Source organism: Cynocephalus volans, chromosome 2 (genome assembly GCF_027409185.1).
Source record: "Cynocephalus volans isolate mCynVol1 chromosome 2, mCynVol1.pri, whole genome shotgun sequence".
NCBI classification, from domain to species: domain Eukaryota; kingdom Metazoa; phylum Chordata; class Mammalia; order Dermoptera; family Cynocephalidae; genus Cynocephalus; species Cynocephalus volans.
This window is the reverse complement of record NC_084461.1, coordinates 98,219,778-98,245,703: the sequence shown is the minus strand read 5'-3', so window position 1 is coordinate 98,245,703 and position 25,926 is coordinate 98,219,778. Positions and strand designations below refer to the sequence as shown.

At 38.0% G+C, this 25,926-nt stretch overlaps 1 protein-coding gene across 1 annotated transcript in view; it reads left to right on the top strand.

Moving 5' to 3' along the window:
* Nucleotides 1–25,926, top strand: part of EPB41L4A (erythrocyte membrane protein band 4.1 like 4A) — a 234,511-nt gene that overhangs the window by 144,950 nt on the left and 63,635 nt on the right. Inside the window, exons 8-12 of the mRNA XM_063087716.1 lie at nt 1,936–2,024; nt 2,652–2,715; nt 16,474–16,565; nt 18,029–18,106; nt 22,855–22,976. Of these exons, the coding sequence (XP_062943786.1) occupies nt 1,936–2,024; nt 2,652–2,715; nt 16,474–16,565; nt 18,029–18,106; nt 22,855–22,976 (445 nt within the window). The remainder of the gene's footprint in view (nt 1–1,935; nt 2,025–2,651; nt 2,716–16,473; nt 16,566–18,028; nt 18,107–22,854; nt 22,977–25,926) is intronic.

The following is a 25,926-nucleotide window of genomic DNA, read 5'->3' as shown; positions in this document are numbered from 1 at the left end:
AATACTTTTTGTATATTTTGTTCAGTGGCTGATGAAAACTTGCTGAATATTGTCAGTGAGCAGTTACTCTGAATCTGTGTTGAGTGTTCTGTATTCGGGTTTTAACCTTTGAGACCCTTCTCTTATGCTACCAATTGATTATTTTATGCCATTGAGATTGAAATGCCATTGTCTTTGATTTTGTAAGTGTGCATAGCAATAGTCACAATTGATTATTAGAGAAAAAGAGCCAAGGACCTTATTCTTTATAGGAAATGACTTACTAAAGAGTATATATAGATTGAATTTTTGTCAGTTGAATCATGGAACTCAATTTTTAAGGAACCCTGATAAAACATTCTGTAATGCAGATAACTCATTCTTGCATTCATTTGTGATATGTCTTTCCGTCATCAGGGTTTCCTAAAACAAGAAACCATGTCATATTTTTTTAAAAGAGTTAGAAGCATTCCTGGGTATACATTCAATGTTACAATAACATTTATAGATTTAGGGGAAGTAGTAGTTCCCTGATATATAAGATTCCAATCTGATTAGGCCATTAAATGCTTCTTAGTACTGTCCTTTAAGAATACCTCTAAAACTTTGTGGAATAGTAATCTTTTCCCCTTCTAGCCACATTAGTCTTACTAGGTTTTTAGGTTTTTTTGTTTGTTTTTTTAAATATTCTGTAGGAAATTTATGAAGAGAGTGTGTTCTGCAAAATGCTTCTGCATTTGTGTAATGTTTATCGTAATTCACAATCACTTGTTTGTTAGTGGCAGGAATTTATGGCAAATGAGCTAGATTTGTTAGAATCTTCCAAGCATTCCTTTAAGGTTGAATTTTTAGAGCTGAAATTGGGCAACGATTGGTATTCTTTTCAAACATATTAGTTATCTTATGTTTCTTGTGACTATAACCTTACAGGCTATTATTTAGCTTAGAGTAGAAATAACATTTATACAGACAGTTCTGTGCATGTCCTTGGTACCCACTCTGTGACTTTTCCATTTCAGAATCCCTTTTTCTCATTTGGAATTTATCATTGACTGGAAATAAAGGTTCTCCAGTCTTTATCAGAAGAGATTGTGTTTTTAAGTTTTTGAGCAGTCTTAAAATTATAGGTGGAAGTAGAAACCTCAGAAAATTCAAGAATGTGTCTGCTGGTAGCTGCCCAAACTTTCTGGAAAGGTGGTGGTGGTGAGCTGGGCCTCATGATTGTCCATGTCAGAGAGTAGAGTCAAGGCAAACATTTGAAAGCACCCTTGATAGAAGCCAGTGGCTCTCAATCCTTGGCTTCACAGGAGAATCACCTGGAGCTTTTATGTGTTTTTGATACTTTGGCCCCTTTACTAAAGATTCTGGTTTAACTGGTTTTGGTAACACCCAGGCACTAGCATTTTAAGCTGCATGGGCGATTCCAGTTAATGTGCAGCTAGGCTTGAACACCACTGTCTAAGCAACATGGTGTAAGTCAATTTGTGGCCTGATTAGTAGTCCAGGTTCCTTTTAGTGAACTAAATGAATTAACATTGACAGAAAGGTTTTCTTAAAAACTTTGGATAAAATGAGCAGCAAATTAACTACTATTATAGCTTAGCTAGCTTTCTAGGCTGATGTCTTTCAAAAATTAAATTTACTCTGGTTACTAGAGGTGGGACGGGGGAGGGGGAGGGAGGCTGGCAAGAAATTAGTTAATGGATGTAAAGACATAAACAGACGTGTTTTGTAATGACGAATGTACTAATTATCCTGATTTGATCTTTACATATTGTACATAGGTATTGATATTCAACTCTGTACCCTATAAACATGTATAATCAATTATGTTTCAATAAAAAAATTAAATCTAATATTAAAATAGCAAATTATATTTGTATGACCAATTACAGGTTGACAAAGAGCTTTTATGTGAATAAATGAACGGTTATAGACATATGTTTGTTTTTGCAGGGAGAAAACAAGTCTGAGTATTTCTTAGGATTAACTCCAGTTGGTGTTGTTGTCTACAAGAATAAAAAGCAAGTGGGGAAGTATTTCTGGTAGGTATAACTTGAGAGCAGAGTTGGCATTAAAGCTGTTCACTGTATGTATTGGGCTTATGGGGCTTTTGTGTCAGTGAAAGAGTTGGGAAAAAGAAAATAGGTATCTTTCCGTTGGTTGGTAAATAAATCAATAAATTGGTTATAAGTTTTCTCCCAGTGTACCTTAGCATATATTTTGGTCTCTCTTGTCTGTAGAAGCTGTGCGAAGTAGGTTTTCCTTTCCATTCCTGTGTGTGTTGATGGGCTGTGGACCCAGGACTACTCTGAGTTTTAGCTCTAAACAGGGAAGGATGGGAGAGATGGGGGGGCCTGTGGCCCTGCAGTACATCTGGGTAGGCAGCACTGCCGGGATGTGGGGACTGCAAGCATGTCTGTGCATTTAGTGGAGAAGCATAGACAATGAGAATGGAGGCTTCTTTAGGAGACTGTCCAGACAATGAGAATGGAGGCTTCTTTAGGAGACTGTCCAGACAAAGGACATATGGGGAGTTCTCCACAGTTGCTGCAGCAGTATATAAAGGAGCTAGTATTCACCAGTCTTCATCCAGTGGATAGTTCTCTGCATTTCTGAAAGATTAATTCTTAAAAACAGCAACAACAGCACCATCTGCTTTGTTTTTTTAGGCCTCGGATTACCAAGGTTCACTTCAAGGAGACTCAATTTGAACTCAGAGTACTTGGAAAAGATGTAAGTTTTTGTGAGCAGTAAGCTTAAATGAGAAGTGGAGTCTTGTCTGCTCATTTATAACTTAAGATATTCTGAACTACAACTAACATTTTCTTCAGCTACAGCCACATGGAACTCATGGGCACAACTTTTCAAGGAAGGGAAAGGGAAGTGAGTCAGATGAGTGAGATGTGATAGAGAAATGTCATTTTAGTTTTAGCAAAGGAGAACCAAACCTTTCTAGGGCAGAGGAGAGAATAGGAGGTGATTATTGTCATTAGAGTAGTTTGCTTTTCAGTACTGCCTATTACTGAATTCATATACATATAATCAGAAGGGTGTGGCCTGAATATGAGACTGCAAAAAAGTGTCCTAATTTTGCACTAAAGTAAATTAAACAACTTTTTGGGTATCCTACTTCTGCTCTTTCTATAGTTGAGCGTGATAGACAAAGCAGATGGAAATTCTGGACTCATTCAAGGGAAAATGTAAGGCAAGAGTGGAAAAGTGCTGACCTTCACTCTGTGACTTGGCATTGTCCTCTGGGGGTGTTTGTGTAATGGGCACAGTATTTGTCAGAGCCTGGAGGTGCTTTCATGCTTCGACAGGTAGCTTTTAGAAAACTGGTCAAAAGAAGGCAAGGATATGAAAGTTTCCTTTTGATCTACCTGTGAAAATAATGCTCCCTTGAAGTGCTATTACTATAATCCATATTTATAGGATACGTGGGTAAAAGTATGATGTAGGAAAATCTACCCTTCAGCCTTTTTGATGCTGACTTTATGCAGATTGCAAATCAAGTGAATGGAGTTGAGTTGACTTAATGGATGTTGCTGTGGTTGAATGTGTCCCCCAAAGTTTCATGTATCAGAAACTTAATCCCCACTGTGACAGTGTTAAGAGAGTGGGAAATCCTATTATGGTAATTGAAAGGTGGGGCCTTAAAGAGGTGATTAGGGTGATCCATTCATAGAATAATAAGTGCACGGTTTAATGGGTGGTAATGGGCACGGTTCTGATGGCTTTAAAAGCAGAACAAGTGAGAAGGTCACCTATCTCTTGCTCAAGCCATTTTCACCACATGATACTCTGTGTCACTGTAGAGTTGCCACCAGGAAAAGACCCTCACCTCCCAACCTCCAAAACTGTAAGAAATAAATTTCAATTCTTTAGGCATTATCCAGTTTCAGGTATTCTGTTATGAGCAACAGAAATGGGCTAATACAGATTTAAAAAACAAAAAACGTAAATCAGCACTTAGGTATTCACATGCTGAGACATAGGAACAGTACAGCCACAACTGTAGTTGTGACATGGTACATGGCAGAGCACCTCACATGTAGTAGGTACTCAATAAATATCTGTTGAATGACCAATGAACTGATATACTGAGACTGTGTACTGTGAAATCAGACAATCTAGTGTTGCTATTTGTTTTTCTTCTAAGAAAAAAAAAAAAAAATTCTACCCTGAACTATATGACATGCTGCCATTTATTGAAAAATTAAAATTACATTTTAAAATGATTTTAAACTTGTAAGAAAGGGAGATTCCAGACTTTTAAAGAAATGATAGGCCAAAAACCTCAAAGTAGTTCTTAATGGTCTAGTTTGGAGAAAATCCACTGCGTTCTTCAATCCCTGATTACAAGTGTCAGTCTTAAAAGATGTGCTAATGTAAGACTGAATTAAAATCATTCCAAAAGTAGAAGATCTAATTAGATAGAAGAGACTGTAGTTTTCTCCCTATCCTGACATTGGGTTCACAAGACTTAATAATGCAAGGAATAAGTTCTGTTAAATATATTAAAAATAATGTTTCAAGTGTTTTTATTTTAGCAGCAGTATATGATAAAATAGCAAGACTTTTCATGGAAGCATTACTGTTATTCAAAGTATTCTTTCCCCTTATACCTAAGTTATTTTGGGGAGTGAGGTCCTTTGGTGAACTACTTCTATGTTACTGTTACAGTGCCTTAAAATGTCTTGTCTCAGGAACTTTCACCTTCTTAAACTTCATTATTAGATGAAAGCAACAGCAGCAAAACTGACATCACCACGTTATTTTTCGAATGGCCGTCTCCATGCATGACCTGGTTTCCTGCATGCTCTTCTCTCTCTCCGTCCCTTCCCCAGCTTTCAGACCAAAGGGACACTTGGGGGGTCTGGAGGCACTGCACTGCTCCTGGGTCACTAAGCCTAGTGTCATTGATCTCTAGTTAGGCGGCAAAGCAGGTCACATAATTCAGAGGCTTGAATCAAAGGGATTTTTAAATTGTTATTAAATAGCACATTAATTTAACCAAAGCGTTCTATTTCTTGAGCATTCTTGCTTGCAGAGTCTTTTTTCTTTCTCCACCAGGGTACCTCTCTGTGAGGCAGTGATTTACATAATGGTAGAATTAAGTTGATTATTATAGAGGCCTAACTGTAATCACAGATTGAATTAAAAAGCCCCTTAAAACCCGTCACCTGGAACGGTAATCACATTCAGCTTGAAGAATGGTTGAAATGCTTATTCTGCTGGTTTTCTGGTTTGCTGGTCTGGTCAGACGGACTTAACTCAGTATGTTTAGTGCTTTTAGGCCAAATTTAGAGACTCTTTTATGCATTATTTAAATTTCAAAATAGGTACTGTGGTTTAAATAAAACGCCACAGAAAGTCTAAACTTTTAGTATAAAGATCTTATATGATGACTGTAGAAAATCTGGAAAATATATTGCAAAGAAGAAAATTAAAATTACCTATTATCCTAAAATTCCAAGGTAATGATTATTAATATTTTGGTATAATTGCTTCCAAATTTTGCTCTATTAGCATGAATATGTAATATATATATACGTATATGGAGATTACCCTCATGTGGTTTGTACATGCTTTTATGTTTAATACTGTATCATAAGAATTTCTTCTTTTTAAATTATATTTATTTGTATGTGCCTGCTTGGTGTTTGATAAGTTTTATTTTTTATCTTTTACTTTTTTTCTTGTTATTGTGGATGCAGTCTTTTCCTCCTATTAAATGTTCTAACTGGTTTTTGCTAGGAGAAGTGAAAGCTATGGCATTTTATAATATGTTTATCCCAGATCTGGCATTTTTGCTGAATTCTTGTGTTCCAGCCACGAGTTCTTAATTTGATTCTCATAAATTTTTATAGGTGCCTTACTTGGAAATGAAAATAATTTATTCCCCAATTTCTGTTATGTATGTTTCATGTTTATAGTGTTGGTCAGAACATCTAGAAGAGAGTTAAGTGATATAACAGTATAAGCATCCTTGATTGGTTTCTGATTTTAATGAAAATACTATTTCATTGCTATGTGCCAATTTTTGGTTTTAGGAATATGTGTTTATTACTAGGGGTTTAAATTTTAAGTTTATTATCAAGTGGTTGATTTTTCACTCCAGTGCCTGGAGTGACAGTGATTAAGATTGTTGCTTGTTCACTCATTCAACAACTTAAACAAACTCTTATTTCAAAATCCAGGCAAGATGTGATAGTGGCTCTGTCTCAATGGATCAGGGTAGCAGCAGTTGAAGTGCTAAGAAGCTGTTGGATTCTAGATTTAACCACCAGGGTTTCCTGGATTTGGGGAGAATGAGAGAGAGGAGGCCTGGTAACTTAGAGGTGTTTGGCTGGAGAGGCAGGAAGGATGGAGCTGCCTTCGGGCAAGGTGGGGAGGCTGTGGGTAGAGCAGCCTTGGAAGGAGGATCAGGACTCCCATTCAGAACACGTTGAGTTTAAGAATTCTTTTAGACAGTTAAGTGGACATGTTAAATAAGAAGGGGGCTCTGTGAATGCAGAGTTCAGGGCCAAGGTCTAAGCAAACTGTAAAATTTGGGACTCATTCACATATCCTGGTATTCAAAGCCGTGAGACTACATGAATCACTAGGAGAATGAGTATAGATGGAAGGGAAGAGGGAGAACCAGCAAAGAAGGCTGAGAATGATCAGCCAGTGAGGTCGAAAGAACACTAATGATCCTGGATGCCAAGTAAAAGTCCTGTATTGAGGAAATGTCAAATGATGCTTATATGTGGAATAAGATAGGACTGAGAATGACCCCTGAATTTGGGAATGTGGGAGGTCATTGACAAGACCAGTTTCAGTACATTGGAAGAGTGGGCTTCAACCCAGCAGTTTCCCTCTTAGGTATGTATACCCTAGAGAAACATGAGAGGCATGTCTGTTCTGTGCTGCACTTATGTAAAAGTCAAAAAAAAAAAAAAGAAAGAAAATAACCCAGAAGACCATTAATTGAAGAATAAACAAATAAATTGATGCGTATCCATTAAGGGGGGGGGGGCAAAAAACAAAAGAGAGGTAATAAGAGAAGAAGAATTGGAGATGGCGAGTGTAGACAACTGTTTTGAAGAATTTTGGCACAAAGGGAATCAATAGAAATATAGCTGGCAGGGACTGCAGTAGCATTGAGAAATGAGGGGGGAGGACTTTATGGATGACTGCCACTGTGAGAGATTGCAGTGACATAATCTGATGAGATTCAAAGCTGGGAGTTGTAGGGGGAGGGGAGAGGATGGCTGGAAAGCAGCAAGGGTAGCGAGGAGGATACTCCCCCACTTTCGGACCCAGCGATGGGAGAACGATGGAGAGAAAAGGCACAAGCCATGACTTGAGAGGGCTGCAGTGGAAGCGCATCCTCAGGGGACAGCCAGGTTTCTATTAGCGCAAGAGGCTGAAGGAAACGTAAGAACAGACTGGGGAGCAGGGGGTGTTGTTGATGAGCAGCTATGAGTTCTGAAGGGAACGAAGGCAGGGCTCCCAGAGTTGGGGAGTGGGAGAAGGGGATAGACCAGGGGACCTGCTGAGCTTTCTTTGGGGGTGACTGATGTAAAGAGAGGTAAGGAACATGATGAGAATGGGGCCAGTAGATTCAAGGCAGATACAGGTGGTGGGGCTGCGAATGTTGGAGGGAGCATGGGCTGGGTTTCCATGTCTGCCTCTTCACCCTGGTGACAGGGTAGGCAGCCTAAGGGGGGTGGTCCCAGTGCACTAAGTCGTTCAGCCTAACCCTTCCTGGAAAGGTCCTCTCTCACCTGTGTGCATGTGTGTTGTCTTGACACTTGCTGATGGACTTGAAGACCGGTGGGGAAACTGGGTGTTGCATCAAACTCTGGGCTTCACCCTCCAGGATCAGATTTGCATTTCAGAAATTGTGCTCTGGCTGCAGGGTGGAGCACTACACAGATGGACAGGTTAGGTGATCCACACTGATCAAGGGGAGATGGTGAGAGGGCTTCACAAGGATGGAGCGAAGTGGGCATATTTGGGAGGCATTTTGGAGATAAAGTTGCTTCTGACTGGTAGTAGATGGAATGTTTTTGTGGAAAATGGGGAGGAATTTAGTATCATACCCAGATTTCTTGATTTTGGCAACAGGGAGAGTGTGCAGTCCCTGGTACTTTTCCCAGAACTTGGCATGTAGTAAGCACATTTGTGAAATAAATGGAAGAATGGAAAAATGATGCTGTGGTTACTTTTACGTATAATGCATCATAAAGCTAACCTAGGCTTAACTTATCAGCATGACAGGATATAGGGCCAAAAGGTTCCTGGCAACTCTGGCTGGGAGTCATTAGACCCACTTGGCAGAACTCCCGGGCCTGCTTTGAGGAGAGCACACGGGAAGTGATGGTGGCGAGGAGTAGTCACTCACTGTTCATCAGCAAGCCCAAGAGGTCTCGCTTACATAGGTGGGAGGTTCCTTTCACATTGCAAATGGCACTGTAGATTTAAAAAAATCTTTTTATTTGAAAATATAATTCCAAGTTTACAAAAAATTGTAAAAATTGAAATATTACAAAGAACATGTTCATCAACTGGTACCCAGACTGACTTACTGTTAACATGTTACTCCACTTCCTTTATCATTTGTGTTTTCTCTGTCTCTGCACACACACATGCACGTGATTCTTTTCTGAACAATTTGGGCGTAAGTGACATATGTCATGGATTCTAAATACTTCAGTGCCTATTTCCTAAAGAACGGGGATATTCTCACAAGTAACCATGGTATAGTTATCAATTTGGTAACTTTATACTGATAAAATATTTTTGTCATCTACCTTCTATATTTTAATTTTGTTGCTTGACCTAATAATGTTCTTCATAGCAATTTCCCCCTACAATATAGAATCCAGTTAGCCTCCTTTAATCTGAAACATTTTCATAGCATTTCTTTATCTTTTACAACATGGACATTTTTTAAGAATCCACTTCTACTCCACTGTTTTAAAACAGAAAGCTTCTCATTTCAGGTTTGTCTGCTGCTTCCTTGTGATTATCCACAGGTTATGCATTCCCAGCTGGAAAACTGCAGAGATAAAGTTGTGTCCTTCTCAGGGTGTCACGTCTGGAGTCATGTGACGACCATCTGTTTCTCGGTGGTTGTTTTGATCACCCAGTCAGAGTGTTGCCTGATTTCTCCACTGTATAATTCCTGTTTTTTTTTTTTTTTCCCCTTCTCCCTTGCAACTAATAAGTAGTCTGTGGGGAGACAGATTAAATCAATGCACATACCCAGCTCCTCTTCAAAATTTCCCTGTAGATTTAGCATTCATTGAGGATTCTTGTCTGATCCAATCTTTTACTAAGGTGGATGCAAAATACTGATTTTCCAGCTCTTTCTTCCCTCCACATTTATTAGTCAGCCCCTGGCATTTCACTGTAAGCAAGAGCCCCAACTTTTTCTCCCTTTTATTTATTTATCTGCTGTTGGCATGGACTTATAAATTCCTATTATTTTCTATGGCTCATAATAAAACTATACCTAACTATTTTGATGTTCAAATTGTCCTAGATTTGGTCAGTGGGAGTCTCTTCAATATGGCTACTGTGCCCTTTGGACCCATCATTTTCTAGGTACTTTCTTCCTTTTTAGTATGATATGATATGTCAGGTGAATCTTGTATCTACTCTGGCCCTACCCTGGTATCAGCTTTTTCTCCAAGGAACCCCGGTTCCTTTTATTGGGATATGGTCAATATCTGGATGTTAGGTGTGGTCATTGCTACAGGTGTGAGTTTGCTTCTTGGAGTTTTTAGTGGACAGAGCTAGGGAGCATGCATATACACCTACGTAGAACATAATACACATACACACAAATGTATTACACATGTATATACACGTGCATATAAACATACATGTACTGGTATATCTTAGAAATTATGAGTTCATGCCATTTACTCATTTGCTCAATTCTAAAGTACATATAGTTTCAGAATTATTTTTGCCACACAACTGAAATAGACAGTTGTTTGCAGTTTTTTCACCCACACGTACCACCTTGCCAAGACTGAGAGCCTCTAGTCAAATACTGTGTTCAAAATTTACCTGGATTGGTCCTTCCTCCCTGCCTCCCTTCATTTCGTTCTTCCTTCCTCATTACTCTGGTTATGTATGCATTTAAAGTCTAATAAATTTTATTTGCTTCAGTTTGTTTTTAGTTATAATTCCCTCCTTTCACATTCTTATTTAATTTTTTTTGAATATGTTGAAGGTTAACATGTTTTGAAAAGTCAAAACTTTACAAAAAGGCACACAGGAGTATCTATCACTAACTCCCATATTCCTTTGGTCCTATTCCGCACCCTTCCTTGTAGGTAACCAACTTCAGTGTTTTCTAGTTTATCCTCCCTGTGTTTCTTTATATAAAAATAAACATATATATATATTTTATTTCATTTTTCTTACTTAAAAGGTAGCCCAATTTATAGGCATTTGAACTTTTTCAGTTAGTAGTATCTCGTAGCAATCACTCTATATCAATTTATTGATTTCTCATTCTTTTGTACATTGTATTCCATCGAGTACATGTATCATAGTTTATTCAACCAGGCTTTTATGCTTGAATAGTTAGGTAGTTTTCAATATTTTGCAATTACAAATTTTTCTTCATTCAGTAACTTTGTGCATATGTATTTTTGGAGAAGTATCTGTGGGGTAAATTTCCAGGAGTAGGATTGCTTGGTAAGTGCTTATGTAGTTTTGTTTGATATTGCCATATCAACCCCCCTGCTGCACCTCCACCCATAGTTGTGCCATTTTGCATTTCCACCTACAATGGGTTGGGAGTACTGGAACTATAGATTTAATATTTCCCCCCAACTATTCCTAGGTTCTTTATAGTAATATTTGGATCCTGAGGCCATATGCCAGTTTGGTTCATAACCCTTCAGGTTAAGTGATGGACTATTAGGCTTGTGGTCAAATAACATGGTTTAGTCCAGGTCTCCCACTTGCTATCTAACTTTGGACAATTCACTGAACAATGTTTAACCTACATTTCTTTATCTGTAAAGTGAGGATGATGGTATTTGTCTTACAGAGTGATTATGATGTTGAAAGTACCTAGTCCAAAGTTGGGCATATAAGCACCCAGCCCATGTCTCTGGATCGGAACTGTCTTAGAGTTATGCCACTTAGAGCTACTGAAGTCTTGCACAGGAAAGGACTTCAGGGATCATCTTGTTCTTGGCCGGTCTTGGCTAATGAACAGCTTGTGCCAAGGCAGGAAGAAAGCTTAGGTCTCAGGTCTATGGCTTTTCCTTTGCTTCGCTTGCTGGTTTATTTTGTTGACTTTCTCCATAATTAAAACGCATGGGCTGTTTGCTTAGAAGGAATGAAAATTCTCCTATAAAAAATTTAAGAGTGTCAGTAGATCTTACCGGATATACCTTCATTTTAATGAGCTTAAGAACATTTGTTATTAGACTGGTTTTTAAAAAACATTTGTAAGATTAGGAATAAAAATTATCATTAAAACAAAGATTAAATCAATCTGCAAGTATAAGAGAGACATGTTGATTTTTCAGAAATGCCAGTTTCTCTGAAGAGCAGATGAGGAAAAGATAGAGTAAAAACAACAGAGCAGCAAACCATCTGGACTTCTAGGGTCATATCTGAATTTCTTCATGTAGGAACCAGCTCAACATAATAGTTTTCAAAGTTTTTTGAAACATCATGTCAGTATTTATTCTCTCTTTGAATTTTTTGGAGGCAACACAACCGAACGCATTTCTAATTCTATAATTATTTTTCTATAAACTAGAAGGAATTATGTCCAATTATTCATCAAGCAATCAATTTATTCATCTGTAAAATGGTTTTTCACATTGAGTATGTATTTTGAAATATAACCCACACCGGTGACAAAAAAGTACTGGAATATTTTTGTTCCTTTTGTTTTTACTGTGAAATATAATGTACATGCAGACGTGGAAGTTAATTTTATTCTCCAAGTGCTCTGCTGTAATGAACAGTGATTTTCAATTAAATCCATATTACATGCATTTCAAAAAAATTTTTCTTTAAGTAACTGTGTGTGCGTAGAGGGGCATTTATGTATAGTGCAGTATTTTCTTAACTGGAATACTGTACTTAAAATATACTTCCCTGAAAGAACATTTTTTGCTTAAATTAATTAGGAAAATAACTCACTACCTTACCGGCTCTTGGAGATTCACAGTACCCATTAGCACATTAAAAGGTCTGAGTGTTTAACCCAGTGTTTCCCATACTCATTTGACTGTTGAATCCTTTTATGCAAATATCACAAGATACTAGTGTTGCAAGAAAATTCTTTGGGAGTGATATGTAAAGAAAAAAGCTTGAAAGAATAAGATAATATCTTACTCAGTGTTTTTAAATTTTCCTTCTGACTTCCCAAGTAATAACAAATTGGCAATTTTTTTGCTGCAGGGTTCGCTCTGAATTCATTAGGTTTGAATTCAGGATGCCTAGAAAAGAGAACAATAAAAGATATGAGGAATGCCATTAAGACAAACATTGTGCCCAGTATCTCACATGTATCAACGTAGTACAGGTTTTAAAATTGTAGTCATTCAATCTCACCATTTAGAAAGATAAAATTTCTCAAAACACTTAAAATTTTATAGTATCTTTTTGGCATCTTTTGCGAGTTGAATAAATTTTTTCAGCTCCACTGCTTGCCTTCCTTTGCTTTATCAGTAATTAAGAAGGAAGTTATTTTATTCATTTGCTATCCGAATTCTGATTACTTTTGTTTTTCCTCCCTAAGTGCCTAAGTAAGTTAACGATTGCCAAGTAAATATAAATCTTGTATAGAGTGACTGTAAAAAAAAAAAAAAAAAAAAAAAAAAGGCAAAAAATCCCATAATACTGTAGACTTGTAATCTCACCCTTCTCATTAGCCTCTCCCCCACCTCTATGGAGCATTAATAGGAAACCTCTCTGCCATAGATCTTCAAGTATTTATATAATGATTGCATCTTACTGTGGTTAGAAGCACTGATCTCTTTTGCTCTATAACCTATGCAGTGTACCTTTGGTTACTTCTAGTGACCTTGGATGTGGGACTAGTATTTAATAATAGAGTTGAGAAGGAGTTCATCCCCATAATTCAAGGGATGCTGGGGAAAGCACACTGTCCAGTGGTGGCAACAGTGGCCATGTGCCATGAACACAGGAGGCTTGGGAAAGGCAGTGAAGTGGGAGTGGGCCAGGGAAATAAGTGGATGTGCCACCTGCAGTGTGAGCCTTCCAGTGATTCTGCCAGCTATTGCAGTACACTTAGGAGAAGTGAGGCGAGAGTAGATTTATTTCCTTAAGCTTGGCAAGAGAGCCATAGCCAGCAAAGATGGAAAAAGATAGACCAGAGAGAGTTAGGCTGGGAATTTGTCAACATTATACAGGCTCTAAATTCTTATAAATGGAATTAGGGGTTTGAGCCAAGTTTACATAGAGACCTATGGGGCAATGACATCCATATGATATCTGAGTTACAAGTGACTTAGCTTGATTAGTTTACAAAATACAAAGAAAGATTCAGACGATAGCTTTGCTTCTGGCATGAAATGACCAAAGCTCTACTGAGTAATTTTGCAAAAAGCAAGCATTGGATTCTCGGATAAGTTACTTTAGCAGTAGATTGGAATGAACTTCTTTAATTAAGCAGCTGCTCATCTTTGCATGAATGAGTGGAAATGTGCTAATTGGCTCTGTCTATTTGGAAAAGGTTTAGTAAGTGGGAGAGGGGCGGGAAGCAACAGTTGAAATGCCATGTCAATTACGTTCCTGCCAGCAGTTACTGTGCATGGCAAAAGTATACAGAACTTACTGTGTGTGGCAAAAGTATACAGAATTTATTCAGAATACCTGGCTTCCTTTTTAGTTATGTTATTAACCCTCCTCTTAGTATTTGGATCGTTCTGCTGATAATAGGGTAAAAAATAGGCAGCTTGTCTTAAAGCCCTGTGTAAATAGAGAATGAGTTCATACTTGTCATTTGTACAGGGCAGAAGTAATTAGGAGGCCTGTGGGAGGCTCTTTTGTTCCTTTAATATATTTGTACCCAAAGAAACTTGAGAAAAACCCAATTCTGTTTGGATTTGAAATCCCTTTTATCCTTTCGTTATGTGACGATAGTTTAACAAAATTCATTAAAAATTAGGTATCCTATGACCAGATTTCTACTTGAAAAATAAAATAATACAGAAATTTATGTGAAGAATAAAATGGAAACCAGTCCAAGAAAAGTTTGAGAGTTAACTGAAATACATTTTATTTTATTTTTTAGAGTGAATACTTTTTTTTGTTTCTCCTCTGCATTTGAAAATCTGGATTATTTGTAATTAAATACGTTTTCAAAAATTTGATTTAAGTACTTAAATTATACCTTATTTGTGGATGCTTTTGCTAAAATGTGAAAGTGTTTGTGTCACAGAGAAATCATCTGCAGTCACTATTTCTTGTAGGTGGCCAGAATGTTCTGCCACAGAGTTCTATTGTTGAGAGGCACAAGGAGGTGGCCCAGTCCCCAAATACTAAGGAAGGTGGGGGTGGGGCAGCCTGTCCTGGTACTCCCTTTATCGTAACAATTTATCCTGATAGAATGCAGTCATAAGCAAACTTATTTTTAAATGAATGACCTGTGCCTCATATTTTTGGATAATCCAGTGCCTTTATAAACACCTACCCCTGATAGTAGTGATTGCCTCTGGAAAAGGGAATTGGGGACAGTGGTAGGCGGGAGATTGAGTTGTCATTGTGTACTCACTTTGGTAACTTTTGGCTTTTGTACTGTATATATATTGTATATTAACAAAAAGAAAAGGAAAAAGAAACTTCTCTAAGCACTCCCATCTCCTGACAAGAGGCTGGGCTTTCCCACCCTGCCCCAAGGAGCTTTTGTGATTTCTTGTGGTCTCTCTTCCCCTACTGTCTACTCCCAGTTTCTTTTGCTATTGAGAAAAACACTTCTGAAGTCATTGACTTTTCTTCCTCATCTCTAATTTTGTAATTCCTGCTGTATTAGTCTGTTTTGTTTTGCTATAACAGAAATACCTGAGACTGTTATAAAGTATAGAGATTTATTTGGCTTATGATTCTGGGACAGCTACATCTGGCACCGGCCTCAGGCTGCTTCTATTCATGGCGGAAAGTGGCAGGCAGCCAGTGGGTACAAACAGATCACATGGCGAGAAGAAGCAAGAGAGAGAGGAGGTTCCAGGGTCCTATAAACAACCAGCTCTCTCTGGAAATAATAGAGCGAGAACTCACTCACTACCCCTCCCCCAGGGAGAGCATTAATCCATTCGTGAGGGATCTGCTCCCATGACTCAATCAGTTTCCAACACTGCCGCATTGGGGATCAAATTTCCACATGAGTTTTGGAGGGGACAACACATCCAACTCCATCACCTACCTTTTTCACAAAAGTCACCAAAGATTTCTTATCATGAAATATGGTGATCTCCTTTCAAAACTTATTTGACCTTTCTGGGTCACTAGAGACATGCCCTCTCTCTCACCAGCCTCTCTGACACCATCGTCTCTTGGTTCATTTTGACCTCTCTCACGCCACCTTCCTGAGCATCTTTTTTGTGTTTCCACCTTTACCCGTTCTGTGCCCTCTCCTGAGCAATCTCATTTACTCTCAGTGAGATTGTCTGTGTCAGTAGATGTGACTTCTCTCTGGAGTTCTGCACCTGCACACTTACTAGTTAGTCTACCAGGCATTCCATGGGCACTTCAAAATCAAAATTTCTCAACCCGAACTGAATGTCCATTCCCTCGCCTTCCCAATCTTCAGTGTTTTCCACTTGCTGTATTTTAGGAGTTAGCAGCATCCAATGCAGAAACCTAGGAATCATCCTAAATTTCTTCCTCCACCTCACAAGGTTTGGGATTGCAGCAAGTCTTGCTGTAACATGCATACGCTGACTTTGTTTCCATCACTTCCCTTCATTTTAAAAGTAGACTCCTAAGTTAGGCAGCATCGTTCCAGCTGGACTTGGGGGAAATTCCATGCATGTTCTGTCTTTGTTAAAAATGGACTTCAGTTATTCCTCTGTACTGACAATTTTGTGTTTATGAGTACAGTTAAGGACTGAATTTACGGGCATCTCCTTTGTTATTGGGAGTTGATTTCCACACAGTGTGTGTTTTTCATGCATCAGCAGCCATTTATGAGGGAAGATTTTGCAGTACTTCAAAATTGTCGCCTGAGTTATCCATAGTCATGGTGTGATGTAGAAGTAGGTAATAAAGGTGACTGCAGTAAGATTTAAATGGAATTTATATTTTATAATTTTAGTTACTGGGAGGTGATTTTAATGCAACCTTCTAAAGATAGTTACCAAGAAATAATCATTGTTTATTTTATGTGTTAGCGATAATCTCTCTGCTTGCTTGAATTTTTGTTACCTAGAGGGGACTGTCATCTGAAGAATGCTATGGTCAGTAATTCGTATTCTCTCTTGCTTTCTCTCTCAGTGCAATGAAACCTCATTCTTTTTTGAAGCTCGAAGTAAAACTGCTTGCAAGCATCTCTGGAAGTGCAGTGTAGAACAACATACATTTTTCAGGTATGCTAATGTGAAAGTTTTGTTCTTTTTTCTAATAAATTAAAGTGGCATTTGTTTTTTATAAGAGGAATTCTGTTTATGAACAGAAATTTAGAAGTTTGTCCTTTTAATTAATTTTTTCAGTTTCTAATTCTCTCAATTGTATTAATTCAAACATATATATATACATACATATATACATGTATGTATGTAAATGCATATGTGTAAATACATATACATGTATTTAAATGAACATGTACTCATATACATATAGATATATCTTTTTTGCTCACACTATAAGGAAGCATCTGGAGCAATTTTTTTTTTTTTTTTAATATTTATGTCAAAAGTGCAGCTTTGGCCAGCACCTGTGTGGTATTGGTAAAAATTAAGTGTTCTGTTGTGGTTGTACTACGTTTGAAATGCCTATTTGCCAACTATGTGGGGATGTAGTAAGGCAGTTGGATGTACAAGTTCACTGGAAAGACCAAGGTTGATGATGTAACTTTGGTAGGTATTTAAGACAGGAGGGGCTGGATGACATCCCTGTGGAAAAAGTAAAGAGAGCAAGAAGCATAAAGCCCTGGACTGAGCTTTGAGGCCCTCCTGCGTTTGGAAGAGCCAGTTGAGAGCGTGTTGTGTCCTGGGAAGTGAGGGAGGAACGGGTCTTGATGAACAGGGTGTTGGCAATTGCATGCAGTACTCCTGGGAGGTCAAGTAGAATGAGGACAGAGAATTGACCATTGGATTGTGGGAATACCGTTTTTTGTTTGTTTCATGTTCTTATGTTGTAAAGTTAATACAAAATTTTAGCAGGTAATAAAAAACCAAAAAATAAAGCTTAATTTAATTGAAACAAGATTGGATTCTTCCCCTTATTTCTATTTGATTTGCACGGAGCAATTTTCCTGGATATCAGTATGACGTTGGAGATGTATTGTAAAATGACTGATGTCCTTTATACAGTTTTGTATTAGGGGAGGGATGTGGCCCAGAAAGCCCGAGGCATTTTGTACAGCTCAGTGTGGCTGGGCCAAAGAGCTCCCCATGGTGGTGTCTATTGAAAATAGGAGGTACTGGAATATATTGTACAAATAAGAGTGAGCCACGACATTCGATATGATTAACTGCCATGAAAACCTTGACATGAATAAATCAATACAGTGACAAAATTCTCAAGATAATTTAAGCAGAGAAAGTAAGTTGAATCACAACTAAAGCTTCCTAGGGCAATTATGTATATGATAGTCTTCAGAAAGTATGCGTATTTGGTATTATATGTATATAAAATCCTAGGGTGTGGTTGTGTTTCAAATTAGCTTAAAATAGCTGATTACTATTTCCTGCCAATATGTAAATTAAATAAAATACTTTGACTAGCTCTGTTCAGGTGTTGCACTGTTAATATTTTTTACATAGCTTTATGTTCAAATGTTGTGTATTTGTGTTTATGAGTCTTTAATTTTCTTTTAAATATTAATTAGAATGCCAGAAAATGAGTCAAATTCATTGTCAAGAAAACTCAGCAAGTTTGGATCCATAAGTTACAAGCACCGATATAGGTAAATGTCATTTTTTCCTTGGGGTGTATGTGTGTAAATATATATTTAATTCAGCTATCCACATACATGTAAAACAAAGTCTGTGATTTAATATTTTTCTTTTCTTCTTACACAGTGCCAATGTGTTTTATAAGCCTAACAGTTTATTAAAACTTTCTTTCTTGACAAAAATGATTTTCCACATCTAATTATATTTAATGTCTGCATTAACTATGTTAAGTTTAAGGCTTTTAGAATGCAGTAGAATTTATTATCTTCAGAAACTCATTTTGATACAATTATTGCTTATTTCTAATTATGTTCTGTGATTACAAAACAAGATATTCTGAATAGTAGCTGATTGATTGATCTTAGGACATTCAGTTGTTCCCCTGTTGTAACACAGTGGATACTTTATATTGCGTACCACACCATGTTTTCTCTGCACCATAAAGTCTGCATATAGTAGTGATAGCAGATATAGCTCAACTTTATTGAGCAGTTACTAAGTGCCATATATTATGCTAAATGCTTTCCATTTATTGCTTCATTTAATCATCAGTCTTCTGTAATATCTCCATTACCAAATGAGAAAACTAAGGTTCAGAAGGCCAGGCCACTTCTCAAGGTAGCCCAGCTAAGAAGAAGTAAAGTGGGATCCACATCCTGATGGTCTAACTTCAGAGCCCATGACTTGAACCGTCAGGCGGACTATTAGCCTGTTGCGGAAAAAGCCTGATCACCGTGCAGGTGGGCAGGTGCTTGTGTTTTTTTCTAATACCAGCATTAAACATGGGAGTCAATTCTATATTTTGAAAACATTTGTTATGTTTCAATTTAATCTGTTCAGTGGAGAGCCTGTGTTGTGCAAGGCATGGTATTTAGGTGCGAAGAATCAGATCTAACCACCTCTGCCTTCAAAGAGCTGCAGTATTATTCAGTCAGTGAAGCAGGTCCCCAGGCCTTATAAAACCAAAGCAGGGTGCAGAAACGCCACCCAGGAGATGGGACACTGTCCTATCAGTTCCATTGGAGACATCACCGAATGAAGTGCTTCCCTAAGAGACTTAAAAATAAAGCCCAGTCAAGTGTTTGTAGGACAATAGTATGCCAGATTTTAATTCCTATCTTTTATAACCCACTTTTTGGGTCTTGAATTTGAGACCAAAGATAATCAAGAAAAGAGTGATTCATATTAAATGTTCAGCGCATTTGTCTTTACCTATTATTCACTTGGATATTTGCTCATTTGATGACTAAATAGAAAATTAAGTGTTATTTTATTATAGGTATTCTTGCCATTTATATAATTATCTAAAATGTAACCCTTAGGCTATCAAGGTTCTTCTGTAGATGGTGATATAATTGTGAGGAATTTAAGGAAAGATTATTTACTTTTATATTGAGAAGAACAGCTGATAGCTAGTATTTGGGCTATTCTTTCAGTTGTGGCATAAAACATTGCCACAGTGATAGAGAGAATGTGTAAATCTATCTCCATGTCATGGAAATGGAGCTAGTGGAAAGGCATCTGTCTTAATGTTCAAACTATTAGAATTGTTTGATAAAACAATTATGCTGTTTAACATAGCTGTAGTTGGCTTCCACAAATTTAGCCGTACCTGATTTCTCAAATTTATTGAAAAGCAAATGTTGTGGCTACTGGGAATTATTATTAGAAAGTTATTGGATTTTGCTTATTAAATATTTTTTCCAAGAAGGTAATTAAAAGTAACCTTTATAGAATTGGAGGCTCTGCTAAGTCTCTTCGAATTTCAAGGCTGATGTTAACTGTCTAGTAAGTCTTAATGAAACCTAAATCTACATGTCTGTGTATAGAAGCACTAATCTTATACCACCCTCAGAAGAAAGATGTTTCATCCCACTGCCCAGAGCTTAGGCAGGGACAGATCTCTCATTGTTGGGTGGTTGTTAATACATAGACTATTCATTGTCAAAAGAGGACAAACAACCAGCCTTTAACCAGCATCATATGCTTTCTCCTTTCTTGAGACACTCTGGAGAATGTCCTGGAGTGAAAGCAGAGCTCTGGGAACAAGACAGCCCCCTCCTGCACCCTGCACCCTGCAGGCTTTTAGAGCATGGGGGATAAAGAACAGCATAACAAGTGGCTGCAGTGTGAGAATGTGGGTGTCGATGTGTATTTGTACAATGGTGTATGTGTTGGTAGTGGTGTGTGTGTCTCTGTGCATGTACATTTATGTAATGGAGGAGGATGGAGTTCTAGTCTCTCCTGCATTTTAGGGCTTGCAAAATGCCATGGAGATTTTTACACTTTTTGGGAAAACTAGTCATTACTCAAGAAAGAAAAAAACAGACTTTTTAGTGATATGGGACAATCAAATTTCAAATTTAAATTTGTGGGGAAAGCCTGAGCTGAAATCTGACATTCTAAAATTCTTTGGTTATTGTTTAATTGTCAGAGACCAGTAATCTGAAATAGAGATCGATTAAATCTTTGGTTGATTAAATATTTTGTTATCCATTGGTATCTCCTTCTCTAGGCCCCTTAAAAATTAACCTTGCCTTTACCCATAATTAAGTTTGTAGGGGACTCTTAGTTTTGATGAATGAATGAGTTGTGTAGAATTTATACTCAATGAGAACAAGGCCTGAGAAACCCCATGGGCACCCCGATGTCCTCCTTGTAGGACTTAATCACAGGAGCTCTCTTGGCATTTCACATTTCCTGAAACATGTAAGAGAGTCTTCTTTTGTGTCAGGTGCTTTCATGTGTGCTACTTAATCCCTGTTTATATAGAGAAGAAATTGGAGCCTCCAAAAGTAAAGTAATTGGACTAAGACCCTTTAACCAGTAAGTGGCAAAGCTGGGATTTGAACCTGGGTATCTCTCGTCTTGTTCTTTTCTCTCCCACTCACATTGAGGCTGAAGGGCTGCTGGCAGTGCCACTAAACATAAAAGGAGGTGTGTGCCAGAGTGTGAGGAGGTGGAGATGTGGGTGATGATGGAAATAAAGCTCTGTCCTGTTATAGCAGAGAGCTACATTCTACTGTAAATCTCTATACATAATCACTTTCTGCTACAAGGAATTAGTAAGAAAACTACACAAGAGTATTTCTGCTAGGAAATAGTAAGAACAAGTAGAAACCAAATGGATAAGTGTTTTGTCCCTTGTTCTACACCAGCAGGCTGTGCTATACTGGACTGTCCGGAGGTTAGAAAGCTTGTACTAGTCCTGGATCCTGTACAGCCTGTGGCAGATCAGTTTATGTTTCTGGACCTTAGAAGTTAATCTTGTGATATGATTTTCTTGTTTCTCCTTTGCTCCTGAGAGAGAAAACACGAGGAAAGATTGAATAATAAAGTAAAATCTCATTATAAAATGCCTCAGTGGTCCACATATTGGGTTATAGTATTTAGGGCAAATATTCTTTCCTCTATGCAATGAATTAAACAGTGCCCAAGTTGTTCTGATAACAGAGAAAGTGTGTTGTAAGTAGGTCTTACCCTCATACTCAGAACCATTTATAGTAATGGAATTTTACTCTGTGTATGGAATTTTTTTTAGCTTTTCAGAAATTTGTGTTACCTCTTGTACCTTTTAAACAAGTCGTTAAATTTCAAATGAAAGAAAACCTGGCACATTTTCCTTCCCTCCTCAGTTCTCATGAACTATTGAACATGAAGTACACTCATAGATGAGACCTGTCATCCCATGGTAGCTCCTACCAAGTGGTGTCCCCAGTTAGCCTTGTGAGTCATTTATTTTGAGTGTTGCAGGCTTCATTTCTAATGAAGATGGATGTGGGTAGTGAGGAGGGGAAACTTGCACAGAAGCATGTATGAAATAAATTTTACATTGTAGGCCTCGTTTAATTTCTTTTGGGGAGACATTGGCCAATATTTATCCTGTAAATATAGGAATAAATACAATTTGGGACCATTAAAAGGCTTTTATTTCCTCCTATAGGTGGCTCCACTTGTGGTAAATCAAACTAGACATATAGAAATTCATTTTTTCCTGTATCTAAATGATATTTTCTGTGTGAAAGCCAGGGTCATTCACTGGTTCAAATTCAGCAATATGGAATAAAGTTTTAGTAAGGTGAATGTTCACTGAAACCCAGCAAATGAAATTACATGATTCCTGGGGAAAATTACTTGAGGCTAGGCCTGTGCCAAAAAAATCTTGCCCTTTTGAATCCTCATGGAATTTTTGGAGAAGAAGCACTTTGCATGGGGCTTGAAGACTACTTTCAGTCTCCCTGGGCACTTGGTCTGGCACAGGCAAGGTGGGCATCATAAGTAGCTGATAGCACCATGGCAGTGTTCAGAGTAAAATCAAACTGGGTGGTCCTGTGGGGAATGCTTTACACCTTGCCGTGTAAATACAACATGGTGATGTGGAATCACTGCTCTTGCATAAGTTATCTCGAACATAATTTCTTCATCTTTTAGGTGTAGAGCTCAAAGGCCATCAGCACCCTTGAGTTCCAGCCCATCATTCTACTTAAATCCAAATCTGACTCCTCCTTCAATAAACTCTTCCTGCTTCTCCCTCTGAAAGATCGTCTTTCTGTCTAATATATATCCTTCCTAGAATTTAATACTATTTCTTTGGTCAATATTGCAATGAGAACCAATTAAAACAACCCTGTATGCTTATGGCTAGTTGAGTCTGTATACTTTTTCTTCTCTGTGTACTTTGCAGATATTCTGAATGAGCCATTGTTTAATTTTGTGGTTGTGTGTTACCTTTTGCTAATCAAAATGTTGCATTTTCAAGTGGCAGGACAGCTTTGCAAATGAGCCGAGATCTTTCTATCCAACTTCCCCGGCCTGATCAGAATGTGGCAAGAAGTCGAAGCAAGACTTACCCTAAGAGAGTAGCACAAACACAGCCAGCTGGTAAGTCATGGTGTGCCCAAGTCATCCATGTAACCTTGCGCTTTGTTTTAGGTTGGTGGTATAAGATATGCTCTAGTGATGACCATGGCCCTGTAGTCTTTTTATGGCTAATACTAGAAATTTTAGTTTGACCCTGAAAATTTCTGCAATCAATAATTATTAATAAGTAGACAAGTAGTCAACTTGAATCACCATGACCTGCTTAATGACTATACTTTCTTTTTGAAGGTGTTTTATTTTAAATAAAATCTCAACTGAGTCATTTCTTAGTTTAGTGTATCTGAGATTGAAATTAAAACAAACTCTTAGTTAAAAAAAAAATGGAGCACTGTTGATATAACTTTAATTTGTATAGAATCCCATTGGTTTTTCTCTTATTGTTGGTCTTTCCTTTGTAATGAAACATAATATACATATAGAAAGTATGTAAAATACACACACGTATGGTTGTGTGTGTGTGTGTGTGTGTGTGTGTGTGTGTATGTGTATGTGTGTGTAAATGAAGTTGACCACAGCCAGCATCCCCCAAAGTCCCCCAGGGGCATTGCCCTGATCACATTCTCACCATCTCATCCCCCCAATCAGAGGAAACCTCTATCTGACTTTGCAATAATTATTTCCTACTTTTGATTATAATTTTACTACTTACGTAGCCTTCCCTGAAGAAATTAGTTTATTTTGCTTGTTTTTAACATTATATGATTGAATCATGGTGTCTTGTTTCATGTCTTGGTTCTTCTTATCAATATTGTGTGCAGCGTGTGCTAAAGTGCATTCATTTTTCTTGCTGTGAGTATTCTAGTGTTTGACATTTATCTATTGATGGACATTTGGGTTATTCAAATTTTTTGTTTTTAGTGCAGATTGTATTTTTTTATCTAGCCATCTAAACCTAATCAGTCAGTTGTAATCCCTTTTCAATGCTCAAAGCTCACAGAATTTTACTGTAAAGTGATTTTGCTGACTTTGGTTTGTGGTTTGCTTATAGATCACCCCTGTCTAACACTCTCCAGAGCTCTTTCACACATATTATCTCACTTGAGCCTCACAATAACCCCGTGAGGTGCGGTAAGGCAAAGAGTATGTTCCCATTTTACAGATGAGGAAGACATGGTCCTAGAAGCTATACAGAGGTGGGGCTGGTACAGGAGCCCAGATCTCTTAGGTCTTCCTGCCATATTGTATGAAGTGAATAGATTTAATAACAAAAATTAACATCTGTACATTGTGTGAAAATTGACATAGCATTTATGACATCCATTGTTTCATTTAAAGTGTGTGTTTGAGTCAGATTAAATCGGATTAGAGGTCCCCTCTTCTCATTGGTCTAGGAGGAAGTGAAATTTTTTCTGATGGTTCTACAGTGGCAAAAATAAAACATGATTTAAATTTGCAGTAACTTACTTTGCCACAAGAGTATTATTGTTAACCCCATTTGGCTGGTGAGGAAACTAACTTTGAAAAGGCAGTTTGGCCAAGATTCCTGCGGAGCAGGTTCACTGTGCACTGATACCATCTTGTCTGAGTCTGGTGAGACAGAACACTGTAATGTGCTCTGGGGACCCAGACATGACCGTCCCCTTGACAGTGCGATCGTCCTTGGTGGGGAAGGACAACTGAGCAAATGTTACAGTGTTAAGAGTTGCTGTCATGCACTAATGTAGGACGTTGTGGTGCAGGGATGAATTTTTTTCCATTTTCTAAATGTTATATTTTCTTGTTCCTCTAATTCAAATGTACTCTGCATTGAGCCTCAATTCAACCTGGCTGGTGGAAAGCCAGTCTGAGTCATCCCCCACTCCTCGGGCCCTGGTGGTAGAATATTTGAAGAGAGCCTTCTAGTCTTCACCTACATCAGTCATGCTATGCTTTTTGTGTGCTACTCCTTGTTCAAGCCCACCAGGCCCCATGAAGGTGGGCAGTTCTGCATGAAGCTGGTCTGGGGTGTTTGTGAGAGGGGGAGGGGTCTTTGATGAAGCTGGAGCCTCCTGCACCTGGGGTTTGCCTTCCTAGAGAGACCGGCTGTCAAGCCTGCCCTGTCCCTCTTCCTCCCACACACTGGGTTCCAGGGCAGCCCCTCACTCAGAAGCTCCCTGAGACCTGTTCTTGGGTAGCGTGGCAGGCAAGGAACAGTAGCTCTCATTTTTTGAAATTCTTTTGTACTGGACAAAGGGAAACAAAAGTGTTACCTTAGTGAATTACCCTGCCACAGTTACTTAAATTTTTATTTAAAAGTTTTGACAGTTAAAATGGTAGAAAGCCGATTTTCCAAACATAGAAAAAGTGTATGAGATTGTATTATATTGGGAAGAAATGGAGTTACAGTTTAAATAAGAAAATAGATTTTTTAAAATTCTAATAGGGCCAGCTATTAATTTTCATAGACTGAATTCTTTTGGCATTCATTCTAAAATAAAATTTTAGAACTACAGTTTTTGGAATCATCAGCATAAATTCTCACCTCTCACTTAACATTTATAAATAATAAAAAAAACCAGATTGTGTTTGAAAGAAAATTGTTACTTTTTGATAGTTTGTATAATTAATTTATAGTACATGACTTGTTACTTTAGAAGATGTTCTTTTATTTCTTCTAAAGTTAGAGTAATTCAATCACAATGGATGATTATTCCCCTTAAGCTGCATCCCAGTTCTCTGAAAGTTTAAAACGCCTTTTACTCATCTCTTGATCAAAAGTAATAAATGCCTGGTAGCTAAGAAGCCATTGTGTTTAGAATCTGCCCAGTTCAGGCTTTGGCACTTCAATGAGGAAGTACATTCCAGGGCCAAAGCCCTGCACCCGGCAGCCTGCTGCCCCACCCAGAGAAGTCAGCGCCAGGGCAGGCAGCCAGAGCATTCCTGGGAATCAGAACTGCCTGGTGGACCTTGGGGAAAAGCAGGAAGAGAGATGGCAGGAGGGAAGAGTGCAAATTTGTACAGCCCTTTCTCT